Genomic DNA, 13,822 nt, shown 5'->3' on the forward strand with positions numbered 1-13,822 from the left:
TATACATTCTGAACAAACTTAATTCCATTAACAAGGGTACTTACAGGCAAACGTGTTTTCTGGCCAACCAACATAAAAGAGAAAAATACGTGACTGTTGCTTCACAATGCATCGTCGAACTACGGCAAGACTGCTATTACAAAAACATTGCGTTACAAGTTGACCACTAGAGGTCTCCCTTTCTCCAAATAAACATCAGAACAGCACATGTACTTTATCCCTCACCTGCTCCTTAATCACATATATCAGTATTCACTGTCCATCCCTTACCTGCTCCTTAATCACATATATCAGTATTCACTGTATATCCCTTACCTGCTCCTTAACTACATATATCAGTATTAACTGTAAGTAGCGTTGGAATAACGTGTCTGATAAACAAATACATAGTTAGATATGTGTTTGTTAATCAAAGCCGTGTGTTGTTAGTTATTGCCTGTGGAGCTATTAGGGGGCAGTGAATCCACCTCGATGTAATTCCCCCGATGTAATTCTGACCAACATAATTGGCGTGAAGGGAACACAAAAGTGTGTGTGTATGTGTGTGTGTGCGTGCAGTTTGTCAGCACCCGCCGTGGTGTGTGTGTGTGTGTGTGTGTGTGCGTGTGTGTGTGTGTGTGTGTGTGTGTGCGTGTGCGCAGTCGGTCAGCACCCGCCGTGGTGTGTATGTGTGTGTGTGTGTGTGTGTGTGTGTGTTGTGTGTTTTAAGAGTGGCTGCTTTTTTAGGTGCGCACTACTGCTCTCTCTCCTGCATATACATGAAAGTAGGAGCGGCTTTACGCGTACACTTTTTTTAGGGGTACTGCAGCCTATAGGAGGCTAGTCTTAGAGGAATATAAACTGGGAGGGGCACTGGTCCAACTGGTTGGTACACAGCATTGTTATGGGTCGGACGGTTTGGTGTGAGTCACTTCATTACAGCAGGAAGAAGACTAAGGTACTGTACTCAACTCTGATCCCTGATATATCATAAATATCCAAAACTTGTATATCATCAAAAGGAAGATTGCTATTTTTATGTAAACAAGTACTGCTAAACATTATTATTAAATATGTCAGGTTATTAAACAAATGTTTGAACTGTAGCGTTCGTGAAACCTCTCACTGTTAGAAGTTAATCCGTCGCACTGCTGGTCAGAATTTTCCTTTTATTTTCTTATTAGGAAATGTAGCTGATTCTAAAAAAATATACAATTATATATGTATTGTTATGATGTTAATATTATTATTATTAATAATATTATTATGAGGTGCATTATACAGTTGTATTTACATCATAATGTGTCATTTCATTATTAGTCAGGAAGACTTCCTGGTTCTTGTTCTCTGTGAGCCTTTATCACAGCTCTGGTTGTAATGTCATACGACATGAGGAAGTTCATATATGGTCCTGCCTTCAGAGCGGTTTAACCAGCACAGGGAACAGTTGGTATGATTTCAGAATTGTGAACTTGATCTTGATCAGACACATTTGAAGCCCTTAGAGATCTGAGTGGAATGATGAATAGTTATTAAATAGTTTTTAATTAATAGCTTTTAAATAGTTATTGGAAACCTCTGGGCAACATCGTTGCCCTTATTGAAAATGAGGGGGTCTATGAATCTGCATCTACACTGTAAAAAAAAAAAATCGTAAAAAAACGGTAATTTTCTGGCAGCTGGGGTTCCAGAAAAATACTGTGAAATAACAGATAATTACTTTCTCGTAAAAATACGGTTATTTTCCATAATTAAAATAGTTTGTAGTTGTAATTTTAACAAGATTTTGCCTTATTTTCATGTTGTTTTTAATGTTTAATTAGAAACATTCACATTTTAAAACAATGAAATTACCTAGAAATATGGTAAATAAATGTACTACGAATAATACTGCTTAAATTGACAGAAATGTTCTGTTCTTAGCTGGTTTTTAATGGAAAAAGGTTGTATAATAATTTATATTTGATGTAATATAACAGTATATGGACACAAAATAATGTGATTCATCTTTCAAAAAATGTATAAAAAATGTTGAAAAACATTATCTTGGCATTACAATTGCAATAATTTACTGTTATTTTTAGATCACATCAAATGAATATTTAGTTATTTTATATTTGTTTACATTTACTTAAACATTTTTTTTAAAACAATGAAATTACCCATAAAGATGGTAAATTAACATTGTAATATGAATAACAATGCTTAAATTTACCGAAATGCCCTATTAGTTGGTTTTAATGGCATTATTTTATGTAAAAGGCTGTATATTACTTTATATTAGATGTAAAGTAACAGTATACAACAATAATTTGATTAATCTTTCAAAACATGTCAAAACTTAGGTGTACAATTGCAACAATTTACTGTTTATTGTAAATTTAGTTTTTTGTTTTCTTTTACATTGATTTCCTGAATATTTAAAAGACTTTCAACTTTAAAAAAATATATACTCACCTAATAACACCAGAATTATTTTAATTTTAAATGGTTTAAACCAGTTTTGGGCCAGTGGGAAAAGGGGCTTAAATGAACTGTTTGAGTGCTTGAATGAGACTAAGATGAACAAGAATAGCTATAATTTCCCATTCTCTGTATTTTTATTTAACTGTAACCATTATTACAGCAATATTCAAAAAAATAAAGACAAGTAAAAAAAAAAAGTTGAGTTACCAATTTACAGTAACATTTCTATCCAAGGCATCCATAACTTGGCCAAATAATCCACAACATTAATAACAAAGGTACATAATAGCTTACATGAAAACTCACTGGATATTAATCCATAACAGTCCGTAACTTGGACAAAGTATCCATAACTTGTGAGCACTTCTTATTCCCTCCACTCGTAGTCTGCAATTCTGGTGATCAGTGTGAGAACCTTTGGATTGACTGCAAGTTTACTTTTGGTGGCGTTCCGCTCCACTTTTGATCCCTTGTCTGGATTTATCTTGAAGAGGCACCTGTCAAATGAAAAAAAACTTTAGTCACTGTGGACTGTACTGTAATTTAATGTTTTCATACATTTGCAATAAAGACAGAGCTTGCTTGTGAAAGAGTGTTTGGACATACAGTACAGGAACTGTGGAATTCAAAGTGGTCAATAATACATTGTCCTACTCCGTGTATGGGTCGATGTTTCATCGTTCCATTTCATAACTCAATCAGAAAAAAAGAGAAGAGAGATATTTGGATAAATTCAGGAAATGCTTGGAGACTTGTGGAAGTGCAGGTGCTTTACTTTCAGCCTACATGCACAGCAGAAAAGCCTGACCGGAGATCTGCCTGCCGACTGCAAGACAAGTCTCCTAGACCGGTCAGGAGCCAGCACCATCTTCAGTAATGTCCCTTCAGGTCCATCTCGGCAGCTCCATGCTGCTTTTCGCCACGATCCAGCTCCACCTCCTAGTGGGGCCTCCTCAGTTGCAGTGCTGGTTCCTGTCTGGTCTGAGTGACTCCTAGCATGAGTGCTCATGCGCAGCAGGCTGTCAGGCTTTCCTGCTGGGAATGTACGTGTAACGGATGCTAACTAGCATGGGCTAGTTAGCGGCAGTACGTGGTAAATCCTCACACCCCTAGCCTTAAGAACGCTTCTGCTTTAAGAACCGCTGAGTTGGAAGCCTGGGCTTTTCGGCTCAGTCGTTAGAGCGTTTGACTCCCGGTCCGTGGGTTGTAGTAACTGACGAGGTGGCAAATTCGAGTCCGGTCGGCGGTCGACTTGACCACAGTTACATACGCTGAAGGTAAAGCACCTGCACCTCCATAAATCTCCCCAGGTTTTTCAGGTTAGTACTGAATGTTTTATCTTTAATTATTAAGATTAAAAAAAGTGCAATGAAATCGCATTATCAGGCCTCTGTACTGTTAATGAGGGCAGAGGTGGGCTGCAAACAAATTGAGATTTTCAAGTGGGCCCTGTGTTGACAAAGTTTGGGAACCCTTGTACTAATCATTTTAGCACTTGAGCAGTGCTCAGTTTTACAGTATGCGCACTATATATATATATATATATATATATATATATATATATATAGGCAGCACCCGTCCCGAATTCGGGACGCTCACAGTGCCCCCCACCTGGGTGGGTCTCAGTTGTGTTTCCAAGACGACATAAGTGACCAAGGGGGCAGAATGTGGTCATTTCCACAGGTGTACAAAACCGCCCCCCTAACTCCCTAGTATGGACTGCCGGATGTTTCTGATTTCGTTGGCTCCTGGCCCTGCTTTAATACCGAGTAGGCGTGTCCTATGTGTCGTATTGGCTCCACCCTCCTCACCTGTCTAAAGGTGCTGCCATCTGTGGCTGGAATAGTTATTGCAGCTTATATGTCCTGCCCCCCTTGTGGCTATATATAGTAATTACAGCTTATGTGTTTGATCCCACTTCCTAGTGGCTATGTATGGTAATTACAGCTTATGTGTTCGATCCTACTTCCTAGTGGCTATGTATGGTAATTACAGCTTATGTGATCGATCCTACTTTCTAGTGGCTATGTATGGTAGCCCATGTGCTTAAAATACGTAACACAAACAAATAACACATGCGTTAGCTTAGGGCTAACGTCTATGGGAAATTACATTAAAATGCTCGCGATTAGCATAAAGGATCAAAATATACATTCTGAACAAACTTAATTCCATTAACAAGGGTACTTACAGGCAAACGTGTTTTCTGGCCAACCAACATAAAAGAGAAAAATACGTGACTGTTGCTTCACAATGCATCGTCGAACTACGGCAAGACTGCTATTACAAAAACATTGCGTTACAAGTTGACCACTAGAGGTCTCCCTTTCTCCAAATAAACATCAGAACAGCACATGTACTTTATCCCTCACCTGCTCCTTAATCACATATATCAGTATTCACTGTCCATCCCTTACCTGCTCCTTAATCACATATATCAGTATTCACTGTATATCCCTTACCTGCTCCTTAACTACATATATCAGTATTAACTGTAAGTAGCGTTGGAATAACGTGTCTGATAAACAAATACATAGTTAGATATGTGTTTGTTAATCAAAGCCGTGTGTTGTTAGTTATTGCCTGTGGAGCTATTAGGGGGCAGTGAATCCACCTCGATGTAATTCCCACGATGTAATTCTGACCAACATAATTGGCGTGAAGGGAACACAAAAGTGTGTGTGTATGTGTGTGTGTATGTGTGTGTGTGCGTGCAGTTTGTCAGCACCCGCCGTGGTGTGTGTGTGTGTGTGTGTGTGTGTGCGTGTGTGCGTGTGTGTGTGTGTGTGTGCGTGTGCGCAGTCGGTCAGCACCCGCCGTGGTGTGTATGTGTGTGTGTGTGTGTGTGTGTGTGTGTGTGTGTGTGTGTGTTGTGTGTTTTAAGAGTGGCTGCTTTTTTAGGTGCGCACTACTGCTCTCTCTCCTGCATATACATGAAAGTAGGAGCGGCTTTACGCGTACACTTTTTTTAGGGGTACTGCAGCCTATAGGAGGCTAGTCTTAGAGGAATATAAACTGGGAGGGGCACTGGTCCAACTGGTTGGTACACAGCATTGTTATGAGTCGGACGGTTTGGTGTGAGTCACTTTATTACAGCAGGAAGAAGACTAAGGTACTGTACTCAACTCTGATCCCTGATATATCATAAATATCCAAAACTTGTATATCATCAAAAGGAAGATTGCTATTTTTATGTAAACAAGTACTGCTAAACATTATTATTAAATATGTCAGGTTATTAAACAAATGTTTGAACTGTAGCGTTCGTGAAACCTCTCACTGTTAGAAGTTAATCCGTCACACTGCTGTTGGTCAGAATTATCCTTTTATTTTCTTATTAGGAAATGTAGCTGATTCTAAAAAAAATATACAATTATATATGTATTGTTATGATGTTAATATTATTATTATTAATAATATTATTATGAGGTGCATTATACAGTTGTATTTACATCATAATGTGTCATTTCATTATTAGTCAGGAAGACTTCCTGGTTCTTGTTCTCTGTGAGCCTTTATCACAGCTCTGGTTGTAATGTCATACGACATGAGAAAGTTCATATATGGTCCTGCCTTCAGAGCGGTTTAACCAGCACAGGGAACAGTTGGTATGATTTCAGAATTGTGAACTTGATCTTGATCAGACACATTTGAAGCCCTTAGAGATCTGAGTGGAATGATGAATAGTTATTAAATAGTTTTTAATTAATAGCTTTTAAATAGTTATTGGAAACCTCTGGGCAACATCGTTGCCCTTATTGAAAATGAGGGGGTCTATGAATCTGCATCTACACTGTAAAAAAAAAGAAAATCGTAAAAAAACGGTAATTTTCTGGCAGCTGGGGTTCCAGAAAAATACTGTGAAATAACAGATAATTACTTTCTCGTAAAAATACGGTTATTTTCCATAATTAAAATAGTTTGTAGTTGTAATTTTAACAAGATTTTGCCTTATTTTCATGTTGTTTTTAATGTTTAATTAGAAACATTCACATTTTATAACAATGAAATTACCTAGAAATATGGTAAATAAATGTATTACGAATAATACTGCTTAAATTGACAGAAATGTTCTGTTCTTAGCTGGTTTTTAATGGAAAAACGTTGTATAATAATTTATATTTGATGTAATATAACAGTATATGGACACAAAATAATGTGATTCATCTTTCAAAAAATGTATAAAAAATGTTGAAAAACATTATCTTGGCATTACAATTGCAATAATTTACTGTTATTTTTAGATCACATCAAATGAATATTTAGTTATTTTATATTTGTTTACATTTACTTAAACATTTTTTTTAAAACAATGAAATTACCCATAAAAATGGTAAATTAACATTGTAATATGAATAACAATGCTTAAATTTACCGAAATGCCCTATTAGTTGGTTTTAATGGCATTATTTTATGTAAAAGGCTGTATATTACTTTATATTAGATGTAAAGTAACAGTATACAACAATAATTTGATTAATCTTTCAAAACATGTCAAAACTTAGGTGTACAATTGCAACAATTTACTGTTTATTGTAAATTTAGTTTTTTGTTTTCTTTTACATTGATTTCCTGAATATTTAAAATACTTTCAACTTTAAAAAAATATATACTCACCTAATAACACCAGAATTATTTTAATTTTAAATGGTTTAAACCAGTTTTGGGCCAGTGGGAAAAGGGGCTTAAATGAACTGTTTGAGTGCTTGAATGAGACTAAGATGAACAAGAATAGCTATAATTTCCCATTCTCTGTATTTTTATTTAACTGTAACCATTATTACAGCAATATTCAAAAAAATAAAGACAAGTAAAAAAAAAAAGTTGAGTTACCAATTTACAGTAACATTTCTATCCAAGGCATCCATAACTTGGCCAAATAATCCACAACATTAATAACAAAGGTACATAATAGCTTACATGAAAACTCACTGGATATTAATCCATAACAGTCCGTAACTTGGACAAAGTATCCATAACTTGTGAGCACTTCTTATTCCCTCCACTCGTAGTCTGCAATTCTGGTGATCAGTGTGAGAACCTTTGGATTGACTGCAAGTTTACTTTTGGTGGCGTTCCGCTCCACTTTTGATCCCTTGTCTGGATTTATCTTGAAGAGGCACCTGTCAAATGAAAAAAAACTTTAGTCACTGTGGACTGTACTGTAATTTAATGTTTTCATACATTTGCAATAAAGACAGAGCTTGCTTGTGAAAGAGTGTTTGGACATACAGTACAGGAACTGTGGAATTCAAAGTGGTCAATAATACATTGTCCTACTCCGTGTATGGGTCGATGTTTCATCGTTCCATTTCATAACTCAATCAGAAAAAAAGAGAAGAGAGATATTTGGATAAATTCAGGAAATGCTTGGAGACTTGTGGAAGTGCAGGTGCTTTACTTTCAGCCTACATGCACAGCAGAAAAGCCTGACCGGAGATCTGCCTGCCGACTGCAAGACAAGTCTCCTAGACCGGTCAGGAGCCAGCACCATCTTCAGTAATGTCCCTTCAGGTCCATCTCGGCAGCTCCATGCTGCTTTTCGCCACGATCCAGCTCCACCTCCTAGTGGGGCCTCCTCAGTTGCAGTGCTGGTTCCTGTCTGGTCTGAGTGACTCCTAGCATGAGTGCTCATGCGCAGCAGGCTGTCAGGCTTTCCTGCTGGGAATGTACGTGTAACGGATGCTAACTAGCATGGGCTAGTTAGCGGCAGTACGTGGTAAATCCTCACACCCCTAGCCTTAAGAACGCTTCTGCTTTAAGAACCGCTGAGTTGGAAGCCTGGGCTTTTCGGCTCAGTCGTTAGAGCGTTTGACTCCCGGTCCGTGGGTTGTAGTAACTGACGAGGTGGCAAGTTCGAGTCCCGTGGGCGGTCGACTTGACCACAGTTACATACGCTGAAGGTAAAGCACCTGCACCTCCATAAATCTCCCCAGGTTTTTCAGGTTAGTACTGAATGTTTTATCTTTAATTATTAAGATTAAAAAAAGTGCAATGAAATCGCATTATCAGGCCTCTGTACTGTTAATGAGGGCAGAGGTGGGCTGCAAACAAATTGAGATTTTCAAGTGGGCCCTGTGTTGACAAAGTTTGGGAACCCTTGTACTAATCATTTTAGCACTTGAGCAGTGCTCAGTTTTACAGTATGCGCACTATATATATATATATATATATATATATATATATATATATATAGGCAGCACCCGTCCCGAATTCGGGACGCTCACAGTGCCCCCCACCTGGGTGGGTCTCAGTTGTGTTTCCAAGACGACATAAGTGACCAAGGGGGCAGAATGTGGTCATTTCCACAGGTGTACAAAACCGCCCCCCTAACTCCCTAGTATGGACTGCCGGATGTTTCTGATTTCGTTGGCTCCTGGCCCTGCTTTAATACCGAGTAGGCGTGTCCTATGTGTCGTATTGGCTCCACCCTCCTCACCTGTCTAAAGGTGCTGCCATCTGTGGCTGGAATAGTTATTGCAGCTTATATGTCCTGCCCCCCTTGTGGCTATATATAGTAATTACAGCTTATGTGTTTGATCCCACTTCCTAGTGGCTATGTATGGTAATTACAGCTTATGTGTTCGATCCTACTTCCTAGTGGCTATGTATGGTAATTACAGCTTATGTGATCGATCCTACTTTCTAGTGGCTATGTATGGTAGCCCATGTGCTTAAAATACGTAACACAAACAAATAACACATGCGTTAGCTTAGGGCTAACGTCTATGGGAAATTACATTAAAATGCTCGCGATTAGCATAAAGGATCAAAATATACATTCTGAACAAACTTAATTCCATTAACAAGGGTACTTACAGGCAAACGTGTTTTCTGGCCAACCAACATAAAAGAGAAAAATACGTGACTGTTGCTTCACAATGCATCGTCGAACTACGGCAAGACTGCTATTACAAAAACATTGCGTTACAAGTTGACCACTAGAGGTCTCCCTTTCTCCAAATAAACATCAGAACAGCACATGTACTTTATCCCTCACCTGCTCCTTAATCACATATATCAGTATTCACTGTCCATCCCTTACCTGCTCCTTAATCACATATATCAGTATTCACTGTATATCCCTTACCTGCTCCTTAACTACATATATCAGTATTAACTGTAAGTAGCGTTGGAATAACGTGTCTGATAAACAAATACATAGTTAGATATGTGTTTGTTAATCAAAGCCGTGTGTTGTTAGTTATTGCCTGTGGAGCTATTAGGGGGCAGTGAATCCACCTCGATGTAATTCCCCCGATGTAATTCTGACCAACATAATTGGCGTGAAGGGAACACAAAAGTGTGTGTGTATGTGTGTGTATGTGTGTGTGTGCGTGCAGTTTGTCAGCACCCGCCGTGGTGTGTGTGTGTGTGTGTGTGTGTGCGCGTGTGTGTGTGTGTGTGTGCGTGTGCGCAGTCGGTCAGCACCCGCCGTGGTGTGTATGTGTGTGTGTGTGTGTGTGTGTGTGTGTGTGTGTGTGTGTGTGTTGTGTGTTTTAAGAGTGGCTGCTTTTTTAGGTGCGCACTACTGCTCTCTCTCCTGCATATACATGAAAGTAGGAGCGGCTTTACGCGTACACTTTTTTTAGGGGTACTGCAGCCTATAGGAGGCTAGTCTTAGAGGAATATAAACTGGGAGGGGCACTGGTCCAACTGGTTGGTACACAGCATTGTTATGAGTCGGACGGTTTGGTGTGAGTCACTTTATTACAGCAGGAAGAAGACTAAGGTACTGTACTCAACTCTGATCCCTGATATATCATAAATATCCAAAACTTGTATATCATCAAAAGGAAGATTGCTATTTTTATGTAAACAAGTACTGCTAAACATTATTATTAAATATGTCAGGTTATTAAACAAATGTTTGAACTGTAGCGTTCGTGAAACCTCTCACTGTTAGAAGTTAATCCGTCACACTGCTGTTGGTCAGAATTATCCTTTTATTTTCTTATTAGGAAATGTAGCTGATTCTAAAAAAAATATACAATTATATATGTATTGTTATGATGTTAATATTATTATTATTAATAATATTATTATGAGGTGCATTATACAGTTGTATTTACATCATAATGTGTCATTTCATTATTAGTCAGGAAGACTTCCTGGTTCTTGTTCTCTGTGAGCCTTTATCACAGCTCTGGTTGTAATGTCATACGACATGAGAAAGTTCATATATGGTCCTGCCTTCAGAGCGGTTTAACCAGCACAGGGAACAGTTGGTATGATTTCAGAATTGTGAACTTGATCTTGATCAGACACATTTGAAGCCCTTAGAGATCTGAGTGGAATGATGAATAGTTATTAAATAGTTTTTAATTAATAGCTTTTAAATAGTTATTGGAAACCTCTGGGCAACATCGTTGCCCTTATTGAAAATGAGGGGGTCTATGAATCTGCATCTACACTGTAAAAAAAAGAAAATCGTAAAAAAACGGTAATTTTCTGGCAGCTGGGGTTCCAGAAAAATACTGTGAAATAACAGATAATTACTTTCTCGTAAAAATACGGTTATTTTCCATAATTAAAATAGTTTGTAGTTGTAATTTTAACAAGATTTTGCCTTATTTTCATGTTGTTTTTAATGTTTAATTAGAAACATTCACATTTTATAACAATGAAATTACCTAGAAATATGGTAAATAAATGTATTACGAATAATACTGCTTAAATTGACAGAAATGTTCTGTTCTTAGCTGGTTTTTAATGGAAAAACGTTGTATAATAATTTATATTTGATGTAATATAACAGTATATGGACACAAAATAATGTGATTCATCTTTCAAAAAATGTATAAAAAATGTTGAAAAACATTATCTTGGCATTACAATTGCAATAATTTACTGTTATTTTTAGATCACATCAAATGAATATTTAGTTATTTTATATTTGTTTACATTTACTTAAACATTTTTTTTAAAACAATGAAATTACCCATAAAAATGGTAAATTAACATTGTAATATGAATAACAATGCTTAAATTTACCGAAATGCCCTATTAGTTGGTTTTAATGGCATTATTTTATGTAAAAGGCTGTATATTACTTTATATTAGATGTAAAGTAACAGTATACAACAATAATTTGATTAATCTTTCAAAACATGTCAAAACTTAGGTGTACAATTGCAACAATTTACTGTTTATTGTAAATTTAGTTTTTTGTTTTCTTTTACATTGATTTCCTGAATATTTAAAATACTTTCAACTTTAAAAAAATATATACTCACCTAATAACACCAGAATTATTTTAATTTTAAATGGTTTAAACCAGTTTTGGGCCAGTGGGAAAAGGGGCTTAAATGAACTGTTTGAGTGCTTGAATGAGACTAAGATGAACAAGAATAGCTATAATTTCCCATTCTCTGTATTTTTATTTAACTGTAACCATTATTACAGCAATATTCAAAAAAATAAAGACAAGTAAAAAAAAAAAGTTGAGTTACCAATTTACAGTAACATTTCTATCCAAGGCATCCATAACTTGGCCAAATAATCCACAACATTAATAACAAAGGTACATAATAGCTTACATGAAAACTCACTGGATATTAATCCATAACAGTCCGTAACTTGGACAAAGTATCCATAACTTGTGAGCACTTCTTATTCCCTCCACTCGTAGTCTGCAATTCTGGTGATCAGTGTGAGAACCTTTGGATTGACTGCAAGTTTACTTTTGGTGGCGTTCCGCTCCACTTTTGATCCCTTGTCTGGATTTATCTTGAAGAGGCACCTGTCAAATGAAAAAAAACTTTAGTCACTGTGGACTGTACTGTAATTTAATGTTTTCATACATTTGCAATAAAGACAGAGCTTGCTTGTGAAAGAGTGTTTGGACATACAGTACAGGAACTGTGGAATTCAAAGTGGTCAATAATACATTGTCCTACTCCGTGTATGGGTCGATGTTTCATCGTTCCATTTCATAACTCAATCAGAAAAAAAGAGAAGAGAGATATTTGGATAAATTCAGGAAATGCTTGGAGACTTGTGGAAGTGCAGGTGCTTTACTTTCAGCCTACATGCACAGCAGAAAAGCCTGACCGGAGATCTGCCTGCCGACTGCAAGACAAGTCTCCTAGACCGGTCAGGAGCCAGCACCATCTTCAGTAATGTCCCTTCAGGTCCATCTCGGCAGCTCCATGCTGCTTTTCGCCACGATCCAGCTCCACCTCCTAGTGGGGCCTCCTCAGTTGCAGTGCTGGTTCCTGTCTGGTCTGAGTGACTCCTAGCATGAGTGCTCATGCGCAGCAGGCTGTCAGGCTTTCCTGCTGGGAATGTACGTGTAACGGATGCTAACTAGCATGGGCTAGTTAGCGGCAGTACGTGGTAAATCCTCACACCCCTAGCCTTAAGAACGCTTCTGCTTTAAGAACCGCTGAGTTGGAAGCCTGGGCTTTTCGGCTCAGTCGTTAGAGCGTTTGACTCCCGGTCCGTGGGTTGTAGTAACTGACGAGGTGGCAAGTTCGAGTCCCGTGGGCGGTCGACTTGACCACAGTTACATACGCTGAAGGTAAAGCACCTGCACCTCCATAAATCTCCCCAGGTTTTTCAGGTTAGTACTGAATGTTTTATCTTTAATTATTAAGATTAAAAAAAGTGCAATGAAATCGCATTATCAGGCCTCTGTACTGTTAATGAGGGCAGAGGTGGGCTGCAAACAAATTGAGATTTTCAAGTGGGCCCTGAGTTGACAAAGTTTGGGAACCCTTGTACTAATCATTTTAGCACTTGAGCAGTGCTCAGTTTTACAGTATGCGCACTATATATATATATATATATATATAGGCAGCACCCGTCCCGAATTCGGGACGCTCACAGTGCCCCCCACCTGGGTGGGTCTCAGTTGTGTTTCCAAGACGACATAAGTGACCAAGGGGGCAGAATGTGGTCATTTCCACAGGTGTACAAAACCGCCCCCAAAGAAAACTAATATTCTACTCTTTGTCTCACACTGACAAAATTCTACAGGGCCTCAGCTTTCAGAAGAGGTCAGGCACTTGATTTTAAGTCAAAGTATGTGGACACAGGGGTATTTTAAATAGGCACTGTGCAATTTTGAAGAAAAACTCAAAAAGGGGGGCGACTAGCACTGGGATGTATATATATATATCTTATTTTGATGTATTAAATTGACTAGTGCTGTCTTACCTCTGTAAGAACGCCAAAGTTGATGCCTGGGCTGCTGGGTAAGATATGTTCATACAGTAGTACGAACCAAACATCAGCATAACAGCATCACTGAAGATTCTGATGTGGCCATTCACAATGGTCTGGTCCACCGACAGCATGAAATTCTCCGCTGCCAAAGTCGAGTTTCCTGTTGTGTACAAGGACAAGAGAAAAGGGGAAAAAAATTGTGATAAAC

At 37.9% G+C, this 13,822-nt stretch overlaps 1 protein-coding gene across 5 annotated transcripts in view; it reads left to right on the forward strand.

The window, feature by feature from the left end:
- The first annotated feature begins 871 nt into the window (after window positions 1–871).
- Window positions 872–13,822, forward strand: part of LOC307088399 (NACHT, LRR and PYD domains-containing protein 3-like) — a 41,548-nt gene continuing 28,597 nt past the window's right edge. For 2 of the 5 annotated variants that reach the window (XM_079754277.1, XM_079754285.1), the window contains exon 1: window positions 872–937. In XM_079754277.1, the coding sequence (XP_079610403.1) occupies window positions 884–937 (54 nt within the window). In that variant the 5' untranslated portion in view covers window positions 872–883. Of the gene's footprint in view, window positions 938–10,135; window positions 10,178–13,822 lie in introns of those variants that run through there. The other 3 variants (XM_079754281.1, XM_079754283.1, XM_079754280.1) reach the window with 3 other exon arrangements.

Source organism: Pollachius pollachius (assembly GCF_949987615.1).
Source record: "Pollachius pollachius genome assembly, chromosome: 17".
Taxonomy (NCBI): Eukaryota; Metazoa; Chordata; class Actinopteri; order Gadiformes; family Gadidae; genus Pollachius; species Pollachius pollachius.